At 38.2% G+C, this 16,570-nt stretch overlaps 1 protein-coding gene across 1 annotated transcript in view; it reads right to left on the bottom strand.

Moving 5' to 3' along the window:
* Positions 1 to 16,570, bottom strand: part of LOC116701449 (CUB and sushi domain-containing protein 3) — a gene marked incomplete at its 5' end in the record, with an annotated part of 211,419 nt that overhangs the window by 35,303 nt on the left and 159,546 nt on the right. Inside the window, 12 exon segments of the mRNA XM_032535155.1 lie at positions 1,460 to 1,606; positions 1,918 to 2,106; positions 2,229 to 2,342; positions 3,092 to 3,172; positions 6,874 to 7,019; positions 10,527 to 10,704; positions 11,689 to 11,877; positions 12,789 to 12,998; positions 13,158 to 13,274; positions 13,851 to 13,920; positions 14,981 to 15,099; positions 15,213 to 15,317. Of these exon segments, the coding sequence (XP_032391046.1) occupies positions 1,460 to 1,606; positions 1,918 to 2,106; positions 2,229 to 2,342; positions 3,092 to 3,172; positions 6,874 to 7,019; positions 10,527 to 10,704; positions 11,689 to 11,877; positions 12,789 to 12,998; positions 13,158 to 13,274; positions 13,851 to 13,920; positions 14,981 to 15,099; positions 15,213 to 15,317 (1,665 nt within the window).

Genomic DNA, 16,570 nt, shown 5'->3' with positions numbered 1-16,570 from the left:
TTTTCTAGCCAAATTATCTAAAGTACTTTGGACTATTGGAGATAAAACTGAAAGTGAGTGTATCTGAAAACACCAGTAGTAATTCACACAGTAGCACAATGGTTAGCACTGTGGCCTCACAGCAAGAAAGTACCAGGTTCAAACACTGGCTGTCCCATGCCTTCCTGTGTGGAGTTTGCATGTTCTCCCTGTCTCCAAGTGTCTGAGTGGATTTTCTCCGGGTGCTCTGTACCACTAAAAATTTGCTCCCCTCCCTCTCTACCGAACTGATTTTTGGGGAGCGGCCGGCGTTGTAAGGCTGCCGTGTCTCATTCAGGTGGATGCTACACATTGGTGGTGTTAGAGAGCAGTCCTGAAGCGCTTTGAGTGTCTATGATAAAGCGCTATATAAATATAAGGATTATTATTATTTTTAAGATTGATGGCATTACACTGTTGCTTCAATCACACAATGACTTTATATAAGGAAATACCATCTTATCTTGTTATAATGACAACGTTTCTTCTTAAAACAAAATAAGTTGGTATGTCTTAATAATGAGAAAGTGGCCATTACAACGGGAGAGTTAAATTTTCTCATTGTGATTACCAGCATATTTTGTTTTCTCACAGTGGTTTCAGGAGGATGATGTCATTTACTGGCCTGATTGTGCAAATGAAGAAGAAAAAAAGATGAACCAAAATATTAGTTGCCTTACAACACATGTTTAACAATCGTCAAATATGCTCACATTAATCACAGCTACCAAAAAGGTTACTGAGTATGAGGGTCCTGGGAGGCCTCTCTGTTATTATTCAGTGTATAATTCATCACACAGAACTGTGGTGTTTTAAAGGTTAAAGAAGCAGCCTCCTGACGAGATGGTATGAAGTGAAAAAGCAAACTGACCTGGTAATACCGTCTCCTCCTCCTTAAATGTCAGAAAAATGTCCTTGAATGAAGTACTCAAGCCTAATAACCCAAGTGAAGGTGCTTAATGCCCAACAGTCTAAAAGTCATACTTATTAGGCCCAAGTGCAAGACTGTCTAAAAACAAAGATTGCTGTGAAACAGCATCTGCGCTAATCAAGCTTTCCTTGAATAAGAACAAGTTAACAACTAACCCATAATGCAATTTAGTAAAGTGCTTTAGGAGACAGACAGAAGTGAGGTACAAAAAGTAAGCCGAAGAAACAAATTGCATGGGTGAGATGTTATTTACTTTGTTTTTTATCAACTTTCTTGTATATTCTCTGTTCTTAAAAAAATCAATCTTTTCTATTCCATATCACAAATTGAGAAACTTTCTTAACTAATTATAATGAATACATTGACACAACTTAGATGTTGAACTACTCCCACAAATGCACTCAGAATGTCTGTCTCGGTCTTTCTGTCTGTCCCCTTCCTTATTTCCATGCATTATGATGATATAAAGTAGTAGTAAAATAAAGTTGGGATACATACTTTGGTACTCACCAACATAGCGAATTTTGAAGCCTTTCTTGTTTGTGCCATGGTCTGAAGACCAGCTGACCAGGAACTGGTGACCAGAGGATGTGAGGTTAAAGGGTGTTGGCAGGTCTCCGCTCAGCGTTGCCAGAGTGGGACTGTTGGATGTTGGACCTGAGAGAGATCAAGACAAAGTGAGAGGAGAAGGAGGAGAGAGAGAGAGAGAGAGAAAGGAAGAGAGTGAATGAAGGAGACATTACAAATAAACTGTGATTTGTTCTATCCTGGCACTTTATATTTTTGTGGAAGATGTTGACCATCTTCACAACTTAATACCTTAGAGAAAGAAAGTGTGTTTGTGTGTGTGTCCACGTTTGTGTGTTTGTGTGTGTGTGTGTTGCTCACATAAGAAATCCAGCACTTCTTAGCTGAAATTGTACTAAACTGCATGTCAGTGTGTGTGCTCTTAAGTGTGTTTTTATTACCATCAAAAATCGTCAACACGTCAAACTCTCTCTCAGTGTGGAAACTTTCAAAGGTAACAGTGACATTGTATCCTTTCTCAACTGTGACGCTCCATGAACACATTTGGAGGTTAGGGTAGCTTTCTGGCCAACCGGGGCTCAGGATAACACCAGATGAGTCATATCGTACATCATGTGCAGGACATTGGACTATGGACAGAAAATAAAGGGGAAAACAAGTTTTGTTAAATGAGTATGCACTAGGCCAACATCAAGTATTTAAAAAAGAAATTAAAAACACTTAATTTGCTATTGCGTTAACATACACACACCTTGGCATGTTGGAGGTGGAGCATCCATCTGTAGTCTTTCTCCTAAGCGACATGTGAGAATCTCACTGCCAACCAATGAGAATCCAGGATGGCATCTGTACCTGATGATGTCACCTGAGCGTCAAATGGACATGAATGATGAGAGTGTTTAGGAAGCAAAGTTGAGGCAGTGGGAAGGAAACAATATTGTTGATTTCTCTTACAGTATACAGTCAGCGGTGAAGGTAACAACATACATGTACTCAGTACATTTAATTCAGCACACATTTGAGGTACATGCACTTAATTTGAGTTTTTCACACCAATTTAATGCTTCCTTTAATAATATTTGACAATTATTCTAGTTACCAGTTATTTCACAAAATATGGTTTACATAGAAAACATATGATCATCTTATTAAGATGAAACAGTAAAATCATACTTACACATTAATGCAGTAGCCCTTTTTCTGCTTTGAGTTGTGATACTTTAAGGGTTTTGATACTAATTCTTGTGTACTTGTACAGGAGTAACATTTTTAAAGCAGGACTTTTACTTGCATTGAAGTAGTCCTGTTGTGTCGAGTGGCTTCTATTATTCAAGTAAAGGATTTTAATACTTCCTCCACCACTATGTAAAGTGTATCCTTATCTGTGCTGAGAAGTTTAAATTAAAAATTTACATTCTAAATTTACATAATGTATTGCATGTCTGTATTCACTGTGTACATTAAATGGGTATTAGATGTTTAAAAGTAACATATCCTTTATGGTGAAGACAATATGTGATCCCATGTTAGAAACTGGAAAGTTACAAGTCTCAAGTCTACCTCCTTCATCAAATTGACATGTCTAGAGGCATTGCAGGCAGACAGACAACTCACCTATCTCCAACTCTCCATCTTCCATCAGCATGTCAGCATTGGGCACTTCTGGAGGAGGCTGGCAAACCCTTAATTGGTAGGCTAGGAAAACAGACACAGCAAAGGAAGGGAGACAAAGAGAGGGACATTATATAAGATGGTGTAAGAGAAAATGTGGTCTATAAACCTAAGCTCGGTAAGCAAGGGGAAAAAAGACTTTCCAGTGTTTGGAAACTGACAAGAACTCCCTTTTCTTTACTGTGATTATTGCACAGTAAAGAAAAGGGACCTGCACTGATGTGTACTGGACAATTCCAAGTTGTCTGTGCCTGTAAGAACTGCCCGTGAGAGTGAGACATTTTTACAAAAACCAAATAGTCCCTCAACCTGTTTTCTGTTTATTTTATTCAATCTTGCTTGTTTCAGTTTAACTTCACATTTAAAGTTTGGATGGTCAGGCCAGCAAAGCATGGAATCAAAAACAGACCGGCTAAGCAGATACACAGATACAGCAATGCCTTGAATCATAAAAAGGAACTCACTTCACAGCTACTGAGCTGAGGGCTGTAATCAATATTACTGCATGACCATAGATCACTCACTAACAGTGAGAGAGACAGAGAGAGAGAGAAAGAGAGAGGGAGCAAGAGAGAGAGAGAGAGACAGAGGGAGACAGGCCTGAAGGCTATAAGTCAGGATGAAATTGACTATGAAAATGAGACCTGCCAATAGTTTCTGCTTCTCTCAGGCATATCAAAGCCCTGTGGTCTGTGTGTGTGTGTATGTGTGTGTGTCAGCCAGCATGTGCGCATGTCGGAGTGTGCTTGCATGTGTGTATGTGTGTGCAGCTATGTCTATGTCTATGCTTCTGTGCGCGAGAGAAGAGGATCACTGTGAGCAGTCATTGATCTCACTAAGCTCCAGGACCATTTTTTACATTCATGTCACATTAGCTTTCTCAGTCTCACGTCCATGACAGCATTATCCACCACTGTGTGATCCTCATCACTGCATGGAAGCACAAGCATTCAGATCCTTGACCCAAAGATAAATAAATAAAAGGATAGTGACATAGATAAACATCCCCCCTTAAGCAGTGGATTGATGCCTCCTCTGGGATTGATTTGGCATTGCAAACTGTGACATTCTGAATTTCAGTTGCGTCACTGAAAGATGCTAAAGAAAGAAAGAAATGTTGAGACTTTGCCCTTATTGTCAGAACCTCTTGCTGAAGAAACTCTATCCCATATTTATTAATGAAGAATTTAATGCATCTCTGCACAAATCAAATAGGGTGTCCATCTTGCACACACTGTGGTTCCCTAACACTCTCTCTCACCTGTCTTTCTTGTTACATTCTCTAATAAAACAGAAGTTTACAAATTAATGCTTACAGCCACTGCCGTACATGTCATCCTGTCTCCCTCTTATCCATCCTCCAATAAAGCAGAAATTGAAAATAAACTTGAATCCATCAGATGTGTTGTACTGTGGCTGTGTGAGTTTGATAGCTGACAGTTAAAAACTCGCAAACAGAAATTCATTAACGATATGACATCTATCTGAAAAGGGAAAGCCTGCTCAACAAATGAACCCAACTTGACATGTTTTTACTAAAGAGCACTGAACAGAAACTTTTGAGAAGAACCTAATATAAGCTTCACGAGGGAAAGGGCGGAGGCTGTTCACATACAGTGTATAAATTAATGTGTTGTGAAGGGTATAAAGAAAGTTAGACTCATTAGAAGCCATTCTGTCAGACTTAACCTTCATCCAAAAGTACTTTTTCAGGAACATTCTGATGAGGAGGAGGAATATAAGCAGCATTTACTGTTTAGTGAAAACCTTGTATTGCCAAAATAAAAGCTTTCATTCATTCTTTGTTAGTTTGATGATAATGCTTTATGATGGCTGTTAAGAGATGAGGTTATCCTGTTGTCTTTTAGTTAAAGTAAAAACATTATGGGATTAACTTTATAAGATTTCTACATTCCTATTAATACTAGACCATATACCTTCTGTAATCAAGGGACACTACACTATATCTAAATGTTGGACAGACTTATAATTATAGACAGCGGAGATAACATACAACCCTGACCTAAATATGAGGATTTCTTAAATGAAAGAAAGGTACCTTACTACTTCTATGATTTTGCTTTTAGAAAAAATAAGTAAGGGAATTTAACAAAAGACACTGTCACTTAGACAGTATGTACTTTTTTATCAATTATTTGAAATAATTGAGTTTATGTGATCATCCCAAAAATGAGGATGTGATTCTTTAAATGGTCAAGTCAAAGAAAGAAGACACATGGAGTCAAATGTTTCCATATGACAGTCGATGGACACAGACAAATAAAGCCCAAAGTGTCTAAAGATTGATGTTGCAGGCGAAACAATGAAAAAAGATGATTGCAGAGGGTTTTCATCTTAAACTGCGGTTGAAAACAAAGGTACATTTAAGCGCGCTGAATGAGCACAGCAAAAAGATTGAAATGAAATGAAAAACTGAATGGCACAGACAGTTTTGACATGGAGAAAGAGCAGCACAGGAACAGAAAAATGCAATCTTCACAATTCCGTAGAGGCAACACAACTGTTTGTGTGCACTACAGCAACATAAAAAACTATTGTGGTCAGAGGCTATTGTGCAAAGTGAGACCAACTAATGCACAGATAATCACTGAGGGCATTGTTTTATGAAAATGTTTCCCTTAGAATAAATAATTAGTTTCACGACAATAGTATCAATTAAAACCAAATTGTTTGAAAATCATCAAAATATCAAGTTTATTTTTCTTTAGATTATGTCCTGTTTCATGTGTTGTTGAAAGTTAAAGCTTTTACAGTAGTTTATTTTAATTTGATAGATTGTTTTAAACAAGGAAAATTGGAACTGAAGGTAAACAATGGCAATGACAAAACAACAGTCACATTCACAAACAGGTTAAGTTTAAAGATGAATAAACTTTTCACCAAAACTTAGTTTTTCTTTTTAATAAACCAACTCTGTCCTAAGCTACTTTACTTCCAACAATAGCAATATGTATATTGCATATGGCAATGGTAATATGTTATACATGTAATATGTTTCTTATCTTACATTGATCACTGATCTAAAGTATTTTATTATCATATTTGGGCAAGGTACCCACTGGTCAACGCATTCTGTAATGAAGCAAGTGAGACCTGGAAAAGGGATTCAAATCTGGCCAAAAGTAAATCACACATAACAGACTTTGCTGAAGTATCTGTAATCCATTTGTAAGCCCAACGGCTATGATTTAAAGTAACATGTAGCAGGAGTAGTGGCATTGAAATAACGCCTCATACAATACACTCAAAAAAATAAAGCAGATTGATGAAAGCTATGAAATGTTGACCAAATGTTAAAGTGTTCAATAACTCTAAAGAGTAACTTTCTAGAGTACCCATGGAAATGTAAACTATCAATAGCACCACTAATGTTTTATGTCTGTGGTAGGCTGTGACACAAACACCAACTTCAGTCGGAAAGTAAAAAGTTCTGGTGGAATACCAAACTTTATAAGTCCTAATGAATCAAAGGGAGCATGTCTGAGTCAAATGTAATAAGGATGAATTTGAAGATAGTCTAACACAACAGCAAACAAATCAATGCCGTCACTGCAGCTACAACTAACAATAGCAATATAGTTTTACTGCTATACCTCAGGACAACAAAGCCAACTGCAGAGAATGGTATTTTAACCTGAACAAATACAATCAATGTTTCCATCACTAGCTCTGTGACAAAATTGATAATGTAGTTACTGTCTCACCGTGGTAGCTTAAGACAAAGAAGCCGGCTCCAGAAAAGTCAGAGTGGAATTTGATGAGGATGATGTTTGAAGTAGAGTAGACAGACTCCAAAGCTGTGTTTCCACTAAACTGGCCAATCTGAGGAGATGATTGGTCCGGGCCATCCCTACAAAGAAACAAAGAGAGAAACACACACCCATACAGAAAGCTTTTGTTACAAAGGGGGTACTCAGAGACTAAAGACCCATAAACAAATGCCTGTGATTGTTCTTTACAGAACAATAGGGGAGAAAAGTCAACCTAAAACATCATTTAAATAAATTATTGCAGTCATCTCTGGCAGTCAAACAGCTATTTGTGATGAGGAAATGGTTTCTCCAAGGCTAGAAAGAAAGATAGAAGAGACTTGACAATATTCATGAGGCAAAACCTGGAGCTGCTCCATTGACTGCGAATAGAGTCGGACATTGTGCGATAAAGTGCCGGCAACCAGAGTGATTGTGTGTGGTATGGGTATGGGCTCATCTTCCCTCTCCAAACAATCCAAACTACAATGTCACAAAGCTCATTTAGACATAAAGCCTTCACAAACTCAGATTTCACTTCACTTACAAAAGGGCAGCTCCCTTATGTATCTCTCAATAACAACACAGTTCAGAGCTCTGGCTCTCTTATTCTTGCTTTGGGACACTCAAGTTCATAAATATTGATTGAACCGTCCGATCATAATATATCAAACACAATAACAAATTGCAGACTTGGCTTTAGTTCTGCCACTAATATCAGCTTGGCATTCATGAAAAGTTACACAATTACTCCAGAAGGTAGACAGGAAGATATCTGTCAACTGGGAGGTCAGGCACTCGTCGTGCAATGTCGTGACCATATTTCACCTTTAATGACCCACCAGCTGTCAGACTGGAACTAACCAATAGCCGGCTCATTATCAGTGAAAAAAAGTGTCATCATTAAGTTAAATGGAATGATTAGTTCCTGCTGTTAAGTGTTTTTGGATGAAGCCAATTATACCTGTCAGGTTATGCAAGGAATTATCCCCAGCTCTGATTCACATTGAGTGGTTCAGAGTCTGAGTACTTTCATTCATTGTTGATTATTGTTAATGCTCACACACTAACAAAAAATAAGCAAATTATGGAAACATATAGAGTACAGAGAAGGTAGTGTATGAGGTAGCACAAGGTAACATCTGTGACATATATGATAATCCTTACAATGGAATCATGTAGTAAGGCTCCTAGTATGAGACCAATTAGCAGACTAACTGACTGTCAGGTTGGCTGGCTCTGGACTGAGGAGACTACTGTGAAAATCACACCTTTACCACTGAAACGGTGCTGTCTACAGGGAGCCAACTTTGTGAATGTGTGACGGAGATTGTGATCATTTTTTGTAGTAGGTTTGTATGTGATTGCTGTCTTTGCTTTGTGTGAGTTGAACAGTATGTCTTCTTTTCCAACTGACGGCAGTGTCAGAAACATGCTGTGGGACCAATCCATGGAAGTCACAGAATCATTTGTGGGTGGACAGCACATGGCTCAAGAGTGTTGTGGTTTGGGAAAGTCTCAGCCCAGTGGTTGAAGAAAAGAAGCTGCTGTACTTGATCGTATTTGCAGCGGATTAACTCGGTGCCCCGACTTTCTTTTTCCATTTCAGGTTTAGTACGGCTTCATGTGTGAGGCGAGCGTGGCTGGTCGTCATAGCGACGCCGCAGGAAACTGTCGTGACCTAACCCGACAGAACGTCAAAGAGGCGTGTTGTTTTTGATTCTCGACATGTAGCTGTTGCCATGTTGCCAGAGCTAGAAAACAAAAAAGTACCTGTTGGGAGCAGGTACCATGTAATGGAAAAAATAGCCAAAAGAGAAGCATTTTTCAGATGTTCTCCAAGTGTGTTTAGACAGCCAACAAGATTAATTCACATGATTGTGTTCACTATCCAGCAGCTGATAACTGATTAATAGTCAATAAGTCAATTATCAAGCAAAAATATCAAACATTCTTTGGGTCCAGCTTCAAAAATTTAATTTCTTGATTATTGCATTTTAGTATTTGTTGGCTCTTGATCATTGGTCGGACAAAAAAAGCAATCTGAAGACAGCATCTTGGGCCTGTTTAACTATTTCCTAACAAATATAGACTAAACAATGAATCAATTGATATCGAAGGCTTAAGTTAACTAATAATTTTGAGTGTGTCGCAAGACATCTCTGGTCAAGACTTATCGATCAATGTTGAGTAGCATCTAATGTTAGCTGTTGGTTTGGTGACTGTGAGATTGTTTCACCTGAAATGTGAAAAACTGGCATAATAATGCTATCACAGCAGACAGTGATACCTAAACATTCAGACCATTGTTGGCGATAAATGGGTCCTGAGACATTAGCTGGTGGTATGTATGGTATGTGTGTGGTTCAGGTATGTGTAACGGCCACGACTGTTAGTTTAAAACAACAATGACAAACGTTATAGACAGATGGCTCATCCAATCACCTGCCAGGTATTTTTTAAGTTTCCAATGACGGCTTCTGATGGCCAAACTGTCTAGAAAGCTAACAGAGTTTTTAGTTATAGCAGTGTGGGATCCTGCATCCTGTAGATCTAAATGTGTGGATAACTCTTCTATCATGTTGGACTCATCGGTGCTTCCAGCACCTTAGCTGAGATTAAGCCAGTTGGAATGGTGGTCATCCTGCATAAGTTAAAATTATTTTAAAAGGGCTTTTCTGAGGGCTGTGGAAGAAATCTGGAAGGTTGGCAGTGCTCACATCATGACAGGCTAACAAAAGTACAAGACAGACATTTGGTCCTGTTTCTGTGTTAGTCTAAAAATACATGGGAATGCATCAGCAGCAAACCATGTCTCACACTGCAGTTGTTGTTTTCCTTGCCTAGCCCTGCCTTTACATGTCTGTATGCCAGGTGATGTTTCTAAACTGTTGATGCTGCACCCTGTCGTCTATTAATAGGAAACAGGCTTTAGCTATAGAAAAAGGGCAGCAACATGACAACAATAGAAATAGATTGCCTATTTATGGTTCTGCTGCCACCGTGTACTTGCAGATAACTATGTAACATGCTACCTAAGCACTGTAAAATATTACATATTTTGCATCGACAAAACGTCTCCGGTTGCCAATGGCTGCTCTCCTTAAGAATAATGACGTGAGAAGTCAAGGCTGGGAGAAAAGGTTGTGTTATACATTACATATAAGACTGACTGAGACTTGGAGATAGCAGAAGACGGAATGGTAGAGAGACTTAGGGGTAAAGAGAAACGGTTAAAACATGAAAAGAAGTAAATTATGTCAAAGTAGCTTTATATTCAAAGAGAGACGTCTGTAGTCACAGTAACCCTTGCAGGAATTTAGCCAATTAGTTGCCAGCTCTGAAAAGATGTTAAAGAGCATGACATCCCTTGTGAGAGAGTTGGTGTGTGTATGTGTGTAGCAGAAGTTGTCTGCATGTGGTACAAATTACAGGCTATTCAGTCAAAAAAGGAGAGAACAATGCTAAGGGAAATGAGCCCCGCTGAAGCAAGAAAAGGTGGAACAGATTGATAAGCAGTAGCACATAATGAGGATGAACAGTGTCATTTAAGCTGTAAAGTATACATGTGGAAAAGCAGTTAAATTAAATAAGTAAAGAACACTTACCAGACAGTAATGTAGTCATAAATGGGCTCAGTGCTCAGTACAGTAAAATTGATGTAAATCCCATGTCCAGGAGGAACTCTAACACTCCACACACAGTCCTGGAAGTTGGGGTATTCCTCAGGGTGACCAGGAGAATAAATAGTCCCATTTAATGATGTGATGTTGCCACCACAGAGAGCTGTGACATAGAATAACAGAATTACCCTTAATAAATTACCAGCAAATTAGTATTACCATTGTGAAGCTTTAGTAATGGTCTGGATGGCTGAGAGAAAACACATCTCTATCAGTCATGTAATGACCACAGGATAACACCTTAATACCTTTAATAAATTGTCATTACAGTTTTATTTTAGCTCAGCAGCACAGGTGTTCCTTGGGAATGTAGGTGTTGCTCATCAGTGGTGTGATGTTACCACGGCCGAGAGCTATAAAATGGAATATTAGGTTTTTTAAATTAAGGGTCCTTGAATGGGTGTTAGTGCTTTAAAGTGTAGCCTTAAAAAAATAAATAAAAACAAACATTGGATTATTGTGCAGATACTTGTCATAAAATTGGGATAATATAATGTAATGATATAATTTCACCACTGGAAAGTATAATAATGTGCCAGACACCTCGCTTACGTCTTCCAGATTTATTGTATACTCCATTGTAATTTAGATTCTCACATTCATTAAAATTACAGGGGAACATATTTTGTTTTTGTGTTAAATAAGTTGTATATGCTTGTAATTGCTTTATTTGTTTATTTTCCCACTAGTTATATTGTAGTATACAACATGACCAATAATCACAGAGGTGATGATATCAGTGCTGAAATGCTATTAAAAAGCAGCTATAAATGAGGGTGCTTTTAGGATGGTTAGGAGAAAAACTCCTCCTCTGGACTGAAAGAATAGTTCACCAGCATACATGTATATTTTCATTTTTCTTGGGATCCGTGTACAATATAGTTGCAAGCCCCATCTAAAACATAATTGATGTTCTTTTGAGAAAGTGATATATTTAATAATAGCAAAACTAACAGCCGTAAAGTGCCTAACACAATTTGTATTCCCTTCACAATACACCACGTGGTCATTTTACATCTAGCTGTAAAACACATGAAACAGTCATTCTGACATTGTAATATGTAGCTTTATATAACTTCAGTATTACCTTCACAACGCGGTAGTGGGTGATTCCAGTTCCTGCTGATGCCATGTAAACATGTGAGTGAAGCCTCTCCGATCAGAGAATATCCAGGCAGACATTCAAACGACACCGTCATCCCAACACTGAAATCTGTGCCAATCACAATGCCGTTTCGAAATGGCCGAGGGTCTGGGCAACTCTGGAGCTGGTAGGCTTGAGAGACAATAACCCAGATTAGTAAAAAATAGGAACATTTAGAAAAACTAAAATCAAGTTATTTGTAGAAAGAACACGGAATAACCAATAGTCAGTACAGAAAAGACTAACTCATAATTCCTTTGTTCTTGTTTAAACTAAAATAACAATGACATATGAAATGGTGGAGAGAAACAAAAAATAACAGCTGCAGACATCTAGATAAAAATTAAGATTACTAACTTTATGACAAAGGTATCATGCACAAAAGAAGCACTCAAAACATACTCTCAAATTAAATCTGACATCCTGCTATTTAAATGTTCTAGTTGAAGTGACCTTTCAGAGCTACAAGAGGTACTGAGAAAGACAAATATTAGTAGAAGTCACAGTAGTAGAAATAAAAAAATTACTGCAAGTGTTCACATTCTTTTTTTTTGGTTTGAAACACTTTGACAGTGCCCTGTCATGCGATAAAAGGAATTATTTATCAGTGTGTAATTTGCACATAAATGGAATTACCAGAAACACATTTAGGCCATCTACAAGATTGTCATAATACATATAAGACTGCTAAAATAAAACTTTTTAGTGTCAGATAAAATAAATAGAAAACTCATCTCATCACTGAAATGAATCAAGGACTTTTATGCATGCCGTAATCTTTTAGCAACTGCTTAAGAATTTAAAAAATATTTTTATTGTTGTCTGAGAAAGTAAAGAAATTCTTGTGTTGTTAGTTTCTCCTGAGAAATGAAGTCAGAATCAGATACCTGTATAAATCTCACACCCAAGTTTCCACAGTGGAAAACGTTGCTGTTTCTGAGCAAAGCAAGAGCATAGTCTGACATCTGCTCTTGTTTTCTTTGCTTAGCAAATGATCAGTGCACACAAAATGTTGGATAGCAGCTTGTAGAGACAACATTTACCTTGATATGTGATGTGGAACCCTGGTTTGTTTTGTGAATAGTCACTGTGGAAAAAGAAGCTGGTTTGGTGCGTGGTGCTGAACAGAGGCTTGGGGATGACTGGACCGCTGAACCGGTCAATAACCGAGCCCAGCTCCAGTGTTCCACTGCGGATCTCCAAATAATCATGGATCGCTTCAGTAGAGAAGTTCAGAAACTGGAGATGGATACCTGAGAAACATTTTGACATTTAAAGCAATTAGCAAAGCTTGACTGACTCATAGGCCAGCAATAAAAGCATTTGTAGATGATTCATGTACAGCCACTCATGATTGACAGACACACAGACACACACAGACACACAGACACACCATTGACAGTGTTTCTTACCGAAGCCGACAGGTAAGTTGACTGTCCATGTGCAGTCTAATCCACTGGGGTAGTTGCCGGGGAAACCAGGACTTAGAATCACTCCACTTACATCTGTCATAGACCCACCACACTGGGCTGGAAACACACAAATGCAAACAAATGCATAACAAAGGAAGACAGACAAAAGAAAAACAGTGGTTTGGTTTTGAAAGCAACACATTAAAAGTAGTACAGCAGACGTAAAGTACTTCTCCTTTTAAAAGATTCTGCTGCTGGCAGGACACTAAAGTATCTTCAACCTGACAGTTTGCATCATTCTGAATAACACATTCATTTTCTAAGTCTTTAATAAATACTCTTTCTGAATAAATTACCATTGTGCAAGTTGATGTGGGACCAGGGCTCGTTTCCCCTCAGTTTGCCTCAGTTCATGCTGATGCTTTAGCACACTCTGCATGTTTATGGCAGACTCTGACTTAGCTTTGCATCAGTTTAAAAGCTTAATCATATTCTGCACAGAATACTAAATAATCAGCTCATCACAAAACAGCAAATTGATCTAACGGATCCAAAGAGTCAGGGTAGGCAAAGGAGACTGCTTGCATCATTTCTGCAGCACTGAGGTTTTGCACGTATCTCAATATTTCCAGGCTAGATTGCATCCATGTGTGTATGTGTGTGTGCATATATGTACTGTTGGAAAACACCTACCAAGACATAGTGGGACAGGGTAGTTCCATCTTCGAACAGGTCCAGGCATGCAGGTAATATGGGCATTGCCCTAGAAATGTAAAAGTAACCACAATCTGTTATCATTTAAATTGAGTTGAGAAATTGCTATGGATAATACAGAATTTGGTTTAAAAGTAAAGTGTTTATCTCCTCAGCAATACTCTGCAATAATACTGTAGAGCTGTAGTGATGCACATATGTATGTATAAGCTACAGGCAAAGCAAGAACATTAGAACTGTATACTGTACTCAACAGAAATTGGCAGACCACACCAGCGACATACATAATTAAAGAGTTGTGCAAACCACACCAGAGTTGTATGTTTAGTAAGAGCTTGGAAAACCACCCGAGAGTGGAGTTTCCTTCTGATTTACAGTTTAAATAGTTCTTGGTTTGAAAAGAGTGAATGGCGGCACATCAGATAAGCTTTTAATGATTCCACATACGTATCTGACAGTCGGTTTGAATTATAGGTCCCATGACATCGTGCTCTTTAAATGCTTTTATATAGGCCTTAGTGGTCCCATAATACCATATCTGAAGTCTCTTTTCCAAAATTCAGTCTTGGTGCAGAATTACAGCCATTAGAGACAGTCCCAAAATGAGCTTTCCGTAGTATGTGCCATTTCTGAGTCTGTAGCTTTTGAGGAGGAGGGAGGGGGGGCAAGGTGGAGGCTGGGGGTGTGGCCTTGACCAACTGCCACTTTGCTTGTTTGAAAGCCACCATGTCTCTCATGGGCCAAATTATCTGGGCAGGCAAAACAGAGAAAGGGGTGGTAACCTTACCCCTTATGACCTCATAAGGAGCAAGATTCCAGATCGGCCCTTCTGAGCTTTTTATTTTCTCAAAGTCAGAGAAGGATACCCAGGGCTCGGTTTACACATATCGCCATTTCTAGCCACTGTGGGACCAAAGGCAGGCTGGGGGAACGCATTTTAACGTTAAAAAACATCATAAAGTGAAATACCATGGGACCCTTAAACTGCAATTTGTAGTGCATGTGTGTTTTGTTTATCTGAAATAGCTATTCTCCAATGCCTCTCAGTCTCTCAGTATGAATCTCTGCCAAAACACAAACAGTATATACAATTATAGGTTGTATTTTACCTGAAGAGAGTATCCTTGTTCACATGAAAACTGTACGACATCTCCCACCATAAATCTGTCTCCTTGTCTTATTCCATAGTTTGGAGTCTGAGGCTCTGGACAAGACTCCAGACCAATAGCTGATAAGAAATGTGAAATAAACATGTTTGTAAACGTTTCAGACATCATCATGTATATAGAGCTTATATATACAGAGGGCATATTATATATATATATAAAACAAGTATTTTACCTGTATATTCCAAGTGAAAACCAGCAGCTGAGACACTAATATCAGAGTTGAAGCTGAGATAGAGGCTGTTAGATGTACTATTCAGGAGAAGGGGGATGGTGGTGCCTGATAGCAAGAAGAGAGAAGGAAAGCAATTGACTACCATGATCCATTGGTTTCATTTCTCAACTGAGGGTGGAAAGCAAATAATCTTAGTTATCTGACAGCAAAGAAACCAACAGCCCCCCAAATCTACATTTTCACTTTTTTTGTTTTTTTGATGGAGGGAGAAAGGAATTACTTTTATATGAGACATCTGTTTTATTTCAAACCCTTTTTCCAATGTGGGCTTGACCTACTTAGCATGGCTAGGTGAAGTACGAAGTAAAAAACAGGTACTGTGTGATTCTGCCAGAGACCTTTACCATAAGATAGTAGGTGATATACTCTAATGTAAAGAAATAAGTACCTTTTCTAATCTTGTTATCAGTCAAAATGCGATTGTCTCGGCTTGCTCAAAGACGCAACAGTGTCAAAAGTGTCTTCTGACACTAACTACTTGAGTTTTAACATTTTCTCGAGGCCAGTGAGCTTGTTTTGACGTACATGTTGTCTTATGTTCAGTGGCAGATGTGTCAGCAAATCATATCGAAGTTAAAGAGACAATCTTTTGAATCCACAGTGAATCAGGCCAACAAATGTGATTGGTTGCCTGTTGAGAGGGGAATTAATTAGCATCTTTTTGAACAGTCAGCGGCCCCCCTGCTGGTAGCGCTCTTACACCAGAGAAATAACATTAATTCATTATCATTATGGACTTCTTTTCTATGACTCACTAATAAATGATGAATGCTGATAAATAATTAACGTGGGTGGATTTAACCATAACAGTTATTATGGGATGTATGACAATATTAATTACCAGATGTAATTAACCGTGTCACCAAAAAAAGTTTTATTATTGCCTTGTATGTATTTACTTATGAATGACGTTTATATAGAAATACTGTCAGTGTCATTTCATCGCCAACAATATAATATATATTTCTTATCCAGTTTGTCATAAAGATGCCAAGCCCTGACATAAGACTATCTAGCAGATAATCATGTGACATTGCTTCCATAAAAGCAGTATTAGTATCCCCAGAAAATGCTAACTCTCTCTTTGGATGGCTGCTTGTATTACATGAGTGAATGAATCCAGAGTGCTTAACCCAGACTGAACTATTTCTTTGGTTGAATATGAGTTATTGGAGCACAGGGACAATATTGTGAATGTAGTTTTCTTTGGCAAGTATGAATGAAATATATAATATATATTTTTATATATATATAACATAACTAAATGTAAAACTTGCAATTAGGGTTTATACTTCTTA

The sequence above is a fragment of the Etheostoma spectabile genome, chromosome 14 (genome assembly GCF_008692095.1).
Source record: "Etheostoma spectabile isolate EspeVRDwgs_2016 chromosome 14, UIUC_Espe_1.0, whole genome shotgun sequence".
NCBI classification, from domain to species: Eukaryota; Metazoa; Chordata; class Actinopteri; order Perciformes; family Percidae; genus Etheostoma; species Etheostoma spectabile.
The sequence above is the reverse complement of the archived record's forward strand: the minus strand, read 5'-3'. Positions and strand labels throughout refer to the sequence as shown.